Source organism: Gobius niger, assembly GCF_951799975.1.
Source record: "Gobius niger genome assembly, chromosome: 7".
NCBI classification, from domain to species: domain Eukaryota; kingdom Metazoa; phylum Chordata; class Actinopteri; order Gobiiformes; family Gobiidae; genus Gobius; species Gobius niger.
The window spans coordinates 11591383-11606254 of NC_136858.1; the positions used below are offsets into that span (position 1 = coordinate 11591383).

Consider the following 14872-nt stretch of genomic DNA (forward strand, 5'->3'; position numbering starts at 1 on the left):
TTGTATCTGGTGTTCCCGTTTTCATTTTAGCACTCTTAATCTAAACCATTGCTTTTCCCCCTGAGGTGACAGTAACCAAACAACAGCCTTTTGTAGAAATGTGAAAAGCATGTGAAGCTTTTAAAACACAATATAAATTCGAGACATTACTATTGTGAACAGTGACAGCAGTTCAACCCCTAATGAATGTGCTGGTCTCCTTGCAGGCTCCTCGTCTCACCCTCTGCCCCCGCTGCGAGCGTCCGCTGGCCCCAAGAAGAAGAGTTCCTCCTCTAAACACTGCTTCCACTGTGGCAAGAAGACCGGCCTGGCCACCAGCTACGAGTGCAGGTACAGCCGCCCCCGCATTTAATGACAAGGGTCGTGAGTGCAGACACTACCACCACCGGCAATTTTCCTACAATCTACAGTAGAGGTGGACAAACTACTGCCCCTGGGGTCACATACGCTCCGTCTAATCTTTCAATTCAACCCGCAAAACAGCCAAGCACAGCCGACTGTCTCCATCAGCCCTGACAGCAAACACTACTCACTAAGTCACTTGATTTTAATGCGCATTTTGAAATGTTGCATAAGAGTGATGGAAAGACAAAGCATTAAAACCCTTAAAAAGCCTATACCAGGGGCCACAAATTAAATTTCACTGTCATATGATGATTTTTAAGCCTTTTTTAAATCTGTGATTTAAAAAAAATAATGCAATTAACTAAATCCTGTTATTATTGTGATGTGTTTCTCCTCTATGCTCAGTTCAACACACTGAGCCCTGCTTAGTCCAGGTTTACTTCTGGTTTAGTTCTGGTTCAGACCTGCTCGCTGCCGATCAGGAAACAGCTACGCTATTTGCGCATTACGATCGTTCGTACATATTCCACAGCTGTTTCTAAAAATATAAAAGGCTCAGAGGTAGGACTTTCTCTATCTGTTCATCTGGGCTGTAGTTTACTGCTCATCTGAGGGGATTCAGGGTTGGGTCCAAGGTTCGGGTCCAAGGTTCGGGTCCAAGGTTCGGATCCAAGGTTCGGGTCCGGACGGGTTGGTGCATGGGTCCAGATCCAGACCGAGATCCACCGTTGAGTGACCTCTGGCCTATACTCTTGCTATAGGTGGTTTTGTTTTTTCGCAAATAAGCGTTTGCACATTTTGAAAGATGGAAAGATTTACTCAGACAGATCGAATAAAAAAAAATCTAGGGATTCTCCGATATCGGGTATCTGCTCGATACCACATGCTTGTACTCATACTCGTACTCATTAATGTGGTTCTGATACCAGAAACTGATACCACATGACCTACGGGGGTGCTCCTCTCAGCTTAGCAGAGCATGGCAGCGCAACAAACTGGAGAATTCCTAAGTGGAAAAACAATATTCCACATAGAGCTGACTTTACTACAGACTAAACTCCCTACATCAGAGTCTGTGCTGGATTTAACCAGGGTTAAATGTTTTCTTTATTGTGCCACAGCGCTGAGTCTGCCGTGTTTACAAGACCAGCCGCTAATCGGTTTTAGAGAAAGTGGTATTGGTGCATCCCTAAAAAAACAACAACACATGACTCTGGGCGGAGCCAACCTTGCCATGTAACTGACGGGTACAGAAGTCATGTAATTGAATGCGAAAACACACAAAATGAAATTAGAAGACTCATTCTGGGATAGTTTTTGTTTGTCCAGCATTCAAAGCTGCAAGTTCAAGCTACTTTTGCATAGTTTTAACATGTGGGTCGCAACACAATTACCTATTCATGACATTACAGTTAAAACTAACCGACAAGGTCAATTAAAATCACACATGCACAGTGCGCCTTCTGCTGGGTAAATGCTGTAATAAGTAACAACCAGGTAACCACCGCCCATCATCACCTTTTGAACTGTTTTATTTAGACAGATGAGCATTTTCTCTGATGGAAGTGCAATAACTGTAGCTGTTTAGTTGAACTTGTTTGACACACCCTCCAAACTGCGTCTGGTCCCTGGTCCTGGCCCCTGTGAAAACCCATTGTACCTCTTGGGTCTAAAACTTTGCTCATACCTGATCTACAGCTACTAGTTTAGGTACAACCGCCCCCGGCATTTTACTCCCACCACAGAGAAAATATCAACCGCCAAACCCCTCATCGGCGCGGCCCTTAGAGAAAGAGCTGTTCTTGATTCCAGGCGCTGTTTTACTCGTCCTGTCACAAAGTGTTACCACAGCCCGTTCCCAAATGACACAAAAACAGTGGCAGCGTCCTGAGCGCACCCCTGATGCAACGCGCTGAAAGTCTAATAATTGAACACTAGGCATTTGTACATTGGAAACGGTGCTTAGCTTCCCGCTGTGTTCAAAAGACCGCCGTTTAGTCGGACATGATGAAATAGAATCGCCTCACAAGTGGATGAGGAGGAGGGCGTTGGCGTTCCGCGCTCAAATTGGATGAAAGGTTTAGTTGATGAAGTCGAAAAGATGAGTCAAAGTTTAATTTTGAGAGTATTGTAAGTTGGAATTATACTCATAATTAGGAAGATAATGGTTTGAATTGGGAGATTGTGAAGAAATCTGAGTTGGTTGTTACGCCAATTATACTTGATGTTCACTTTCATCGAGTTTGGTCCTTTTGTAATTTAGTTGTGTCTTCTTCTCCTCCTTGAGCGCTCTGATCTGTATTTTTTTTATGTATTTTGTTGTTTCATTGGCTTCATTACTGAGTAGCCAAGTGAAAGGGAAGTACTGAAGTATTTGAAACTCTGCTCAATCTCTGAACCCCCACCTGAACTGAGCACATTTTCTCCAGTTTGTCTTTATCCAAATCTAAAAGCTTCTTGAGAAAAGCGTCAAAACAGCGATAAAGACGAGGATGAAAATACAACAAAAAGAGCCACAAAAAAAACACCAAAAAACGACAAAAAAGTGCTGAAACATGACAGGTACATTTACGTGAGAATTGACCACCCCTGTGTATAGTAGATTGAACATGGAAGTCCGCGAACCATCGCTGACCCGCTCTGATCCGTTCTGCACTCGCACCGCAATCGTCATTTGTTAGCATTCTGTTAGCAAAAATGGAGGCTCGTACGTTGTGTTCAGCATGTTTCATTCCCACTGTTGCTGAAACCAACAAACATGGTGGTATAAGAATGTATTGCAAGTTTCCTGCCATTACATGTCATTTTAAGATTATGCTTTTTTTTTTGTGGATTTTAAATCTTGTTTGGTTTCCTTTCCAAACGGCAAAATGATCATAAATTCAAAATAAAACTTCAAATATCAATGGTAAAGTAAGCAAAAGCAGGTTTATAAGCAACAAAAGTTTCAGCTGTTCATGGTTCTGACATCCTGTTTCTTCACAAGGGTGAGTTTTGTGCTAATGCTAACGGCAATTAGCCTGCTAGCTTCCATGCTAATAAGCGCTAATTCTGGGTTTGCGAACAAAAGCTCACAGACAACACGCAGCGGTCCTGGTTGAGAATACAATATACTACATCGGGGGGAATGGATTTTACACCATGAGAAAAAAAACACAACGGGTACAGGACCTTTTTTTTTTTTAAGCGTGAAATCTGCGGCGGCTAATCCCCTCGTCGCCGCTTTGTCTTTCAGGTGCGGGCAGAACTTCTGTGCCACCCACCGCTATGCAGAGACCCACGACTGCACGTACGACTACAAGAGCGCGGGGCGCCGCTTCCTGCAGGAGGCCAACCCGCTCATCAGCGCCCCCAAGCTGCCCAAGATCTGAACAACACCCCCCCCCCTGCCTCTATAGAGCCTAAAGACTGAACGGAACTGATTCACCACTGTGTGCTTTTTATACACGTCGGCCAAGTGACTTTGTCTGGGGTTGCGCCTCTCAATGTGAACAATTCTTTTTTTTCTCCATTCACCTTCTTCTTCTTATTATTTTCCACCGCGCTAAAACGGCATGTAAGTATTCCTGCACGTTCATGGTTCTAGTTCGTTATCATAACGCGGTTTTGGTGGGACGAGTTTTTCGACAGATGCACTTTAGACGGACTGTATCAAAACATCCCATATTCAGTTTTTTTTTGTCTCTCACATATTACTTCTAAGGGCACATAACACTACTATGGAAAAGCATATACGCCTACTTACTATGGAATATTTATTAATGAACTTATTTAACTGTTTTTTGCAGTAGTGTATAGGTGTGAGTGTCTGTGTCCTGTATGCATATGGGGGGAGTCAAGTGTACTAGTTATGGGGGAGGGGAGGAAGGGGAGTTACCATAGTTATTCATGCTTTTTATGACGTGTCTTAAGTGAGGTGTTGCCATAAATATCAATCTAAATCTTTTGTATGTCTTTTTTAATGCTGTTGCAAAAAAAATCTATATATATCTCCAGGTTTGTTCTAATAAAGCTTCTTTCCATAAATAGCCCATGTCTTCAGTCATGTTTGGGTTTTCAATATGGGGAGTCCTGGAAATGCGATTCTGACTCCCCTGAACTGCAGTAACACAGACACCAGTGTTTTTTTTCACAACTGATGATTAATCCCAACAGAGCTAAAGATCACTTTCAAATTCACTATCAAACGGACATTAAAGTGACAGTCTGTAAGATTAAATATTTGACAAAACTAATAAATTGCATATAATTGACCGCCTGGGCCAGCATTTTGACGTAACATAAATAATATATGCTTTGGGTATGACTTGTGTTATATGAAAAGCGCTATACAAATAAGATTCCTTTCCCTTATTGTTTATATTTCATTTGTAAAGCTGCACTTCTACCATCTGTCAAGCCCCCTAGTGCCCAGTGCACCCCTGTGTAGGAGTCACTGAATTATTCACATGCCACTTTTGAAATTGAACTCCCATGAACTATTGTACAGTACAGCAACAGTCGGTGTGTACAGTAGTCACATGTCGGTGCACTCCAGGACAGGGAGGGGCTGTGTGTGTTTGTGTTGTATCATGAAACAGAACATTTACTTTGAAGAAATCCCAGCGAGGTTAGATGGGCTGGTTGCAGTTAGAAACTTATCTCAGGTGTAAAATACTGATTTCCACAAATGAAGTCGTCACAAATGCAGTCAGATCGGAAAGGAGTGGGAAAATCACCTTGTGTTGCCAGGTCCTATGGCTAAAAAGAGTTTGGAAACGAACATAAAGGGCAAAGATGATGAATGGCGATTCTGGCGGCCATCTTGTGACTGGCCCTTCTAAGCCAGTATCAAGGAAATAAATGGAAACACCACTTATTTCCTTGATACTGTTTTGATCTATCTTAAGTTATTCATGACTCTTTGATAATTGTGACTGACCTTATGTCAGATCTGGCGAGAAAATAATTTTTTTGCAATTTTTCAAATGTTTCAAATTCCAGTTTTATAGAATGCATAGACTTTAGCTCCATTTGTTCATGGATTTTCCTCTGTAAAACACTTCAATAATAATAATGAATTGGTTTTATATAGCGTTATTCTGGATACTCAAAGACGCTTTTACGTTGCATTATTCGTTCACTCCATACGGTAGTAAGCTACTATTGTAGCCACAGCTGCCCTGGGGTAGACTGACGGAAGTGAGGCAACCTGTCTGCGCCATCGGCCCCTCCGACCACCACACCAACCACTCTCTCACTCACTACATTCACTAGGCTTCCTGGTGTTACCAAACGGTCTCCCATCCAAGTACTGACCAGGCCCCTCCCTGCTTAGCTTCCAAGGTCTGACGGGATTGGGCAGAGCAAAGGCGGTCAAATCATTCACTTCTATTCATGTCAATTATAGCGTTTGTTTTCTACTTTAAAACAGTATTTCTGTACTTTTTAACACCACATGACCAATATTTATAAAACATAGGACAGTGATTCAGAGAATGCAAACACTGAACCCTGGAAATGAATGGAGAGAACAAAGCTATTACAGTGAAACACGACTAAAAAACCCCCCAGACATTTCAAAGAAATGACCTGATCCTGACTGACATGTGAGACTTAGAAGTAATAAACCCATCACTTACGAGTGCGTCACACATTCTGCTGTTGAATCAATGAAAATGTTGCTCCTCGAGTGTTATTAAATATCTTTGATAAAACGACTTCAGCATGTGTCCACAATCAAGTCCTGACTAGTGCTAGTAGTTACAGCTGGGGGTTCTTAGCTTTCAAATAAGGTCCGGCATGCCTTTTCTCACATATTGTCAAACTCGTGCCTGTGTCCTCATCCGTCGCCTAAGGAAGCCCAAGTTCACATGTTGTTCAAAGCAGTCATCATATTCACACTTCAAATATTTGTTTAAGCCTCTGGAAAGTTTTCTCTAAGTCTACACCACTACCTCTGGTTCACTTCCTGTTTCCTGTCCCTATTTTACTCATGTGAGAGTAGTGAGACACCTGGGCCTTGAGATTTTAATCTTCAGTCAGAGAAATTCAAATAGTGTTGAATAAGGACACGCCTGCTGTTCTTTGCTGGCAGTGATTTACCGTAATGCACCGTGCGATAGGGCACTGAGCTCCGGTGTTCCCGGTGCATTGGCTGCTCCCTTTCTATCCAGACTGATTTATTTGGGTCATGGGTTGAACGAGGCTAACTCCAGAGTGCGCCTCCGCTGCCGCTGCTGATGGTCGATCAAAATCACTGCTCAGTCGAAAGGTTAATACTGACGGCTCTACATTGGCTTCTTATGGGCAGGATCCGCAGAGCCACGACTTGGAGCGATCCGAATTATCTAAAAAAAACAGCTTACTTTTTGGGTCAGCACTTCTACCATACGCATGCTTGTGTTTAGACATTTCAGGCTATTTTTCAGTTTCCAGACCCAGATGAAAAGTGCATTATGTAAGACCTGTCAGCCAGAGATTTGGATTGGCTTCAGGAGCTGATAATGAAGAAGAGCGTGTCACATCTCTCTGACTTTTCACTAGAAGTGTCAAGTAAAGACTAAGACTTGAGCTAAATTGCTGATAAAATATGACTGTGTGATAAAATATGACTGTGTGTGTCAAGTCATGACAAAGAAAATAGAGAGGATGTTTTTTAGTTTTAATAACTTTAAATGACTCTGTTGTTGTTGTTGTTGTTATTAGGCTATATCTACTGTGATCTCTGGTAACTCCTTTCCACTGTCACCACACTCTTGTTTTGTTGCCGGCGTGTTGGACCAGGGACTGTCTGGCCCTTGGATCAAAGTGGGCTGTTCTGATACTAACAGTACACAGACTATAGTGGCTCCTGGTAGCGGTCACTACGCAATAAAAAAAAGCCGTCAAACTCGTTACAAAGTGAGATACTAAATCATGCCCGTTTCAGGGGTGCGGTTTCCTCAGCCTGTGCACATGAAGTTAGTATCAGCACGTCTCGCTCTGGCCTTGGAGGAAAGGCGCTTCCAAAATGAGCCCAGATCAAAATGCACCAAACTCAGAGTAGTTGCCATGTGGGTGGAGACAGTAATAATGCATGGGTTTTATATAGCGCGTTTCTGGACACTTAAAGATGATTTACATTGCATTATTTGTTCACTCCATACTATTGTAGCCAAAGCTGCCCTGGGGAAGACTGACGGAAGCGAGGCAACCAGTCTGCGCCATCGGCCCCTCTGACCACCACTCACTCACTAACACATTACACATAAGTCAGCTTTGGTGTTACCAAACGGTCTCCCATCCAAGTACCGACCAGGCCCGTCCCTGCTTAGCTTCCGAGGTCTGACGGGATCAGGCATAGCAAAGGCGGTATGACCATAGATATATATAAAGGCCAGATGTCTCATGCGAGCTGCTGGCCAATGGAGGGAGACGTCCGCACGCGGCGGCCATCTTGCCAAACGGAGCTCGCTCACTCATAACATTGTGTTTTATGGTGCATCTAAATAACCATAACTTGCTCAATTTTCTACCGATTTTCAAACTGTTTGGTTTGTTATAAACCTCAGAGATGTAGGTATGACACTGCATACACATGAATAAAAAAAAGAAAATCTTTATTTCAACATGTTCCGGCATTCAGAATTATAGCCACGTTAATAACGTCTGTAAGAAACCAAACCATTTGTAAATCTGTGAAGATTTGAGCAAGATATGAGGATTTGTGTTCGTGCTGATCACTCACTTACTTGAGCTCGCCAGAAAGCTTCCTTGTGGCAAGATGGCCGCCCGTTAAGTGACTCTGCCTGAAGACATCTAGCCTTTATATATATCTATGGGTATGACCACCGTGGGAGAGTGGCGAGTGTTCGTCACATTGATTTGCTATCATGCCATTTATTATTTATCATGTGTTATTCCCAAAGCTTCCTGCGGGGGGTGCTCCAGGCCAACCCGAAATCCTGACCAGCCCAGCCTTTGCCTCCTTCCTGTCATGCTCAGGTAAAAGCATGTTCAGACATCACAGTCATGACTCATGTAAACAGAACGGGTGTGACGAAAACCCTCAACTGAAACTTTTCCCTTGCTCCCTCCCTGCACTCACGAGCATGCTGCTTCGGCCTGGCGCACACTCCCATCTGTCACTCCGGAGGGGCCCACTCTGTCCAGACAGAGCACAGAGCCCCCTTGTGCCCCCCCACTGACACTGCGACCAAGCGCGCATATATAAACAGGAGCGGACAATGACTGACTTCAGATGGGATTCCCGTCAACACCGATGGCTTCTGTGACAAGTGCCGCGGAGATATGGAGTCACAAACTGCACAGACTGTAGAGCGACTGTTTGAATTTGAAGTTGTTGTGTACTCATCTCCATTTCACACTGAGTCAATGACCAGGTTACTCCATTAATGGATTTCTTCTGCCCTGATCACACAGGCATTTTCCAAGATGACAATGCCGGGATTCATCAAGCTCACGTTGTGAAAGGATGATTCAGGGAGGACAAAACATCGAGATCTGAGCCCCATTTGTTTATTGTTGTTTATTTATATGGATCCCATGAGAGCAATGAGCAGTCAGCTAGTCCCCCTGGGTGCATTCCAAACAGCAATACATATTCATACAAAAATATATATACGCAGTATTAAAACAAAATACAATCACATTTGTACATAGATTTTCATGATACAATAAAACATTTATAAAACTTTTAAGAGCAAACAAACTCATATCAGAGTCGACACACAAACATGACACTTCAGATCATTTTAAAATAATGCCTTATTTCTAAGTTCCCGAATTCCAACTGGAATACGGTTCCAGGTGGATATAGCTCTGTAGAAAACCGTTTTCTTCAATGGCACGTCCCATCTTATCGTAGGAGATATGGACTATTCTATTTATTTCAGATTTAGTGTTAGACATATGATATTTACAAAGGGTTCAAAGACACCCCACAATGTTTTTCCTTATTTTGTGTGTCATTTTGTAACATTGTTCAATGTTCTAAGGTAAACGCTCTAACTTACTGATTGCTCCCGAACGCCTCACCGGGTATTGTACTAAGTGTTATTGAACGTGACTTTACAGCGCAGCAGAGGCACGGGTATAGATGGTTTTCCGTTCCCATGATCCTCTGCGCCACGCTGCCATTTTGTGTGGCGTTCGACAATGTTTATGCACGACTCGCATGCACATTTCATGAATAATTGTGTCTACTACGGCCGTTCTGTAGTCGCTAATGTGTTTTTTTCACTCACAATGAGCCATGTGATGGGTAGGCTAACATAATCATTGTGATGTACACATGCACGGTAATCATAACAGTAAAACAAGTAGGCCATAGCGTGCACTTAAACCTGTCCATCGAACCAAACAAACAGCTGTCATGTGAGCGGATAAACAATGAGGAATGGCTGTATTTATAACGTGTATCAGTGCCAATCTGTGCTGCGTTTACCTCCTGATGAACGAAGAGAGTAACAGCGGCCTTCTCCTCACACTCTCCCCGAGCGACTCGCGCTCTTCCCCGGCCGCCTCTTGCTCTCGCCGGGTCTCACTTTACGGGGACAGCCTGGGCTTCCTCCGTGATTTGTCCGAGTCTCATTTCTCTGCTAGCTGCTAACTGTACCTGGTTTGCGTTGAAAAAATACAAGTCTACTATGAGCTCATCGTAGACTTGCTTTATTTCATGCAAGCAGCTGGCCCCGTTGTCAAATCTGTTTGAATCCACTTTTTCTCATTTATCTGTTATCTGTCAGATAAAAGCTGACAGACCCTGGCAAAACCAGGGTACATCAGCCAAGACATGAGACTCAGACACAGACACAGAGCGGAATAAGCACAGGCTGCCCCGTAAAGTCAGACCCGACACCCGGGACGAGCGGTCGGCGGCCATAGTTTAAATCTCTCGTACGAAAGTTTTGCAACATTATTAACAACAGCATTAATGTGTTCTGTCCAAGAAAGACTGTCAATGACCAGGCCCAACAGTATAACTTTGTCTACTTGTTGTTGACCTTCCCCAGCAAGTTTTCATTTTAATTTCGGTCCAAGTGTAAGTTTTTGCTTGGACCCAATTATCATGCCTTTAGTTTTATTAATATTCAATTGAGAATATTCCCCATTGAGAATCTTTGGGATTTGGGATGTGCTGGAGAAGGTTCTGCGCAGTGGTCACTCTCTCCCATCATCAATACAAGATCGTGCTGCAAAATGAATGGACACGGGATCTTTAGGCTTTCCAGAAGGATATTGAAACAATGCCACAGCCAATAGTTGTTTATTATGATTTTTATTATGATTTTTGCTTGTTTGTTGTTCCGTTCAAAATCTTTACTAAAAAGAATTAAAATAATAAACAAAAATAAATAACTACGCAATATTATTATCTTTTTCAATGTCCTGAATTATCTTGGGACGACCCAGGTCAGCACACGTGACCCTCACACAGATACACGTCCCTCTGCTGGCACAGCCTGTTCCAAAATAAAAAGTTCAGACACATTCTATATTTGACAAGAAATACCAGGGTTTGGGTGGAAAGTACGTATGCGTGAAGCTCTTTAAAATGATTCCACTCAGTCTAGTGTCCGATGGTCATTCTCTCCCTCTCCATCTCCAAACACCCCCTCCTCTTCCCTCCTCATCCCCTCTCCTCCTCCTGCTCTGCCTGTCCTTTAAAGGAATAGGCCACCGTTTTTATATACTAAGATATGTTCTTACCTCACTTTAGTCGAGTTAATATATCCCCGTCTGGTCATTGTCCGCGCGCTCTGTCACGCAAACGGAGCACATACGCAGCCTCTCCCATATGTGACATAGCTCCGAAAAAGCTCACGATAGAAGCTACCAAGCTCTTCCACGTGTTCCCTATTTAAATAAAGTTACGTGAAGTGTTTTCATGCGAAGTATATTTACACAGAAATGTAACGTGTCGATTTTATAAGCAAATAAAAAGGGGGACTATATTGTGAGGCGTAATGATACGAGGAGTAAAACGTCCGCGCAGTAACTCCTAAAGGTTATTGACGGAAGTGAGCGGGGGAAGTCTTTAGGAGTTACTACGCGGACGCTGTGCTCCTCGTATCATTACGCCTCACAATATAGTCCCCCTTTTTATTTGCTTATAAAATCGACACGTTACATTTCTGTGTAAATATACTTCGCATGAAAACACTTCACGTAACTTTATTTAAATAGGGAACACGTGGAAGAGCTTGGTAGCTTCTATCGTGAGCTTTTTCGGAGCTATGTCACATATGGGAGAGGCTGCGTATGTGCTCCGTTTGCGTGACAGAGCGCACGGCCAAAGACCAGACGGGGATATATTAACTCGACTAAAGTGAGGTAAGAACATATCTTAGTATATAAAAACGGTGGCCTATTCCTTTAAATTCATGACTTCTCTTGCCATTCTCCCCTGTCGGCTCGATGGTAAACGCGGAAGCGGCTGACGCACCAGCAGCACGCTCACACGCGCACTCTCTCACGCGCTCGTCCTCGTCCGAGAGGGAGGGGGGGGGGGGGGCATGAGGGGGAGCCAGAGCCAGTCGTCATTCGGTGCCAAACCGCGGTGAGGCGAGCAACACTGGGCTGCTCTCTCCTCCTCTTGTGAACTGGGACTGCTGGAGCCTGCGTCGGGATGCCTTTACGCACACTCACGCCGTCTCTTTGCGATCTTTAAGAGACTGCGGATCGAACCAGAGCGTGGACCGGTTTGGATTGTAATTTGAAGACTGTTTGGGACCAAAACTGACAGCCTTCGTTAGGATAAAGGTACGTCCTTTTTTCTTTTTTTCCCCAAATCTTATTTCCCCGTTGCATATGACAACTCCTCAGCATCGAGAAATAGTCCGTTCTGGTGCAATGCTTTCTTACAAGGAAATGAATGCACTTATTTTTTATTTTAGACATTCTGTTCCGCAGTTTAATGACAACATTTTTAGTGACGCACAGTCTCCCAGTGCACCTGCTGTTCCTTTACAGCTCGTTTGGTCATTTGTTCAAACAAAGTCCAGTAACGATTCGAAGATTTTGGGCTGTTCCCATCGATCATTGTTGCACTAAATCCAGAGGAGAAACGTGGAGTCATTGTTGTCCAGTTGTTGCGGATCGTAGAAGTCTTTAATGGTTCACGCTCGTTCACGCACGGATTTGCACGGGACAGTTAAAGGTGGGGTTGGCAATTTAGCAAGTCAGGGAATTTAGGCGGCTGTATGCCGAGGCTGCAAACTTCCTTTTTCCGTATTCTCTTCTTTTTTATATCTATCCAGTGGACACGGCGTGAACAATTGAGGCTTACAAACATTCTTCTGAATCATTTTTTATGTTTTACGGTGAATACAAGCTTTCACTTTGACCATGCTACGGCGCCGTGATGAACACACTTGGCTCAGAGCGCGTCCGCTGACGGATTATGGGTTTTTTCAAAAATATGCAGGGCAGTTCGTGTTCTGTATACGACACAATAAAATCCAAGAAAACCAGATCGGAGCGCTTCAGCAGCTGAAGAAGAAACAACCAAAGTTAACAGGATTATTCCTTACAGCGCCGATGACGCAAAATACTATTCCATGTCTTTTTTTTCTTTAATATTGCTTTATTTCTTGTGTCACTGGTTGTTTTTTTGTAAGACTTTCATGACATTGCAAAGAAATCTGAAGTCAAAATCGTTTTCATGCTTTCTTCATGTCACAGCTTGATTCTCCAACGATCAAGCTGCCTATATCAATCTCTTTCTTATAACAGTTCAGGAGTGGCAGAGTAGTTAGCTCTCTTAGCCTATGCAATGTGATCATAAGTGATGTAAGCCTTACTGATGGGGAGTCTGTCTTGCGTGAGCTGCTATTGTTGCTGTGTGGAGAGGACATTGGGTTCTCTGGCGCGTCGGGCGAGCGCAGCAGTGCCATTGGAGACTGACTGGCAGTCCCTTCTGACCGATTTTTTCACATGTCGCTTCCTTCTTTTATGGATGAATCCCAGAACGTGCCACTCCAAAGTCAACCCGCAGACACTCGGAAGAAGTCACAGACAGTTAAGCGAAGCGCAGTTTTGAACAGATCCAGACCTCGGCGGGAAGAGACGCTGGCAGTGCAAAGGAGATGGGGAGGCTGTGGTGGCTGGTGGCTGTACTGCGGCGGAGACCTAGGGGTTGAATAAGGTGCAGTCTGTGATCGGTTGACATTGACTGGATGACGGAATTGGCAGGAAACGCCGTCGGTTCATTATTCAGCTTCGTGATAAGAGTTGTCAGGATGAAGGCAGGCGACGGCAGAGTAGAATCAATCCTGCTCACGCCACTGCCTTTGATGTACTTTGGAGACGATGGAAATGTAAATCTCTTTGTCGGTTATGCATTATTTCTCATACACTGCCTGACACCCTACCCAGGGAAGAAGAAATCCTTGATTGATGCAATAACCTGGTCTTTCAGAATGTTCATGTAGTCAGCTGATTTCGTTCTTTGGGCACATAGTGTTCCTGAACCCCCAGATCAGAACAGTTGGTCAGGCAGTGTTAGGTCAATCATTGCAGGTATTTTTCTCATTAAAAACCTTGGATTTATTCGACCCCGCACACTCTCCTTTAAACTCCAAATCCGTCACCAAAACGGCTTTCTTTCATCTCCGCCCCAACCTCTCAACCTCAGCTGCAGAAACCCTCATCCACGCTTTCATCACCTCCAAACTCGTCTACTGCAATAGCCTCTTCTACGGACTCCCTTCCACTGACATCCAAAAACTGCAATATGTCCAAAAAGGACCCCAACCCACCCCAGCTCCAGAGACCACATCACCCCCGTCCTTCATTGTCTCTACAGGCTCCCCTTTCACGTTTAGGTTCAGCTCATCACCTACAAAGTCGTCCATAACCTGGCCCAAGCCAAAGGTCCCAGTTAGGTCCCAGTCGCCTCCAATGTGGGTACAAATGAGAGTGTATTTGTGAGCGGGAAAGCGGATTCACCACGCACTTTCCCAAGATGCACAAGAAGACAACAAAAATGTCAGCCCTGCTGCATTAATCCGAAGGAATGTTGCTTTACCTCAAGCTTCGGCGGCTCCAATATTGAGATCGTTGAAAAGTGAGAGCAAAGCAGGCTGTGAAGCGACTGCCCCAAAATGTCCATGAATGAATCACAGCTGGAAAAGTGAGCAGGGTTAGTGTGTCACTCTCCAAAAATACAAGGCCTACATCGTTTTCTTTGTAGGTAATTCCAGTGACGCTAAAGTAACTTCATTTGTATTGCACAGGAAAGCAGTGCAATGCAAAGAGAGCATTACGAAGAATCTAATGGCACTTTTTTTAATCTTTATCTTTCAAAAACAACACTCTGCGATCGTTTTGCTGCACTTGTCTCTCTCCGTCGCATACAAGTAAAAGTGCGTCTCCTGTTACATGTATGCACTTATCGACCGCAGTATCACGTTTCGCCGTCCTCTGCTGCTCATCGCACTCTGCTCTCCCGACATGTGCTGACTCCATCTTCCAATCCGAGGTCCATCTTGTGCATCAGGCTTTAGGCGAGAGAAGATTTTATCGTTTTCTTAACAAGGAAAGC

At 44.0% G+C, this 14872-nt stretch overlaps 2 protein-coding genes across 3 annotated transcripts in view; both read left to right on the top strand.

Moving 5' to 3' along the window:
• zfand4 (zinc finger, AN1-type domain 4) overlaps positions 1-4336 on the top strand; it is a 37214-nt gene extending 32878 nt beyond the window's left edge. The window contains exons 9-10 of the mRNA XM_079559916.1: positions 207-330; positions 3581-4336. Coding sequence (XP_079416042.1) covers positions 207-330; positions 3581-3716 — 260 coding nt within the window. The 3' untranslated portion in view covers positions 3717-4336. The remainder of the gene's footprint in view (positions 1-206; positions 331-3580) is intronic.
• Positions 4337-11845: 7509 nt separating this feature from the next.
• Positions 11846-14872, top strand: part of marchf8 (membrane-associated ring finger (C3HC4) 8) — a 218933-nt gene continuing 215906 nt past the window's right edge. Inside the window, exon 1 of one of the 2 annotated variants that reach the window (XM_079559978.1) lies at positions 11846-12090. The gene's annotated coding sequence lies outside the window, so the exon portion shown is untranslated. The remainder of the gene's footprint in view (positions 12091-14872) is intronic. The other variant, XM_079559977.1, reaches the window with a different exon arrangement.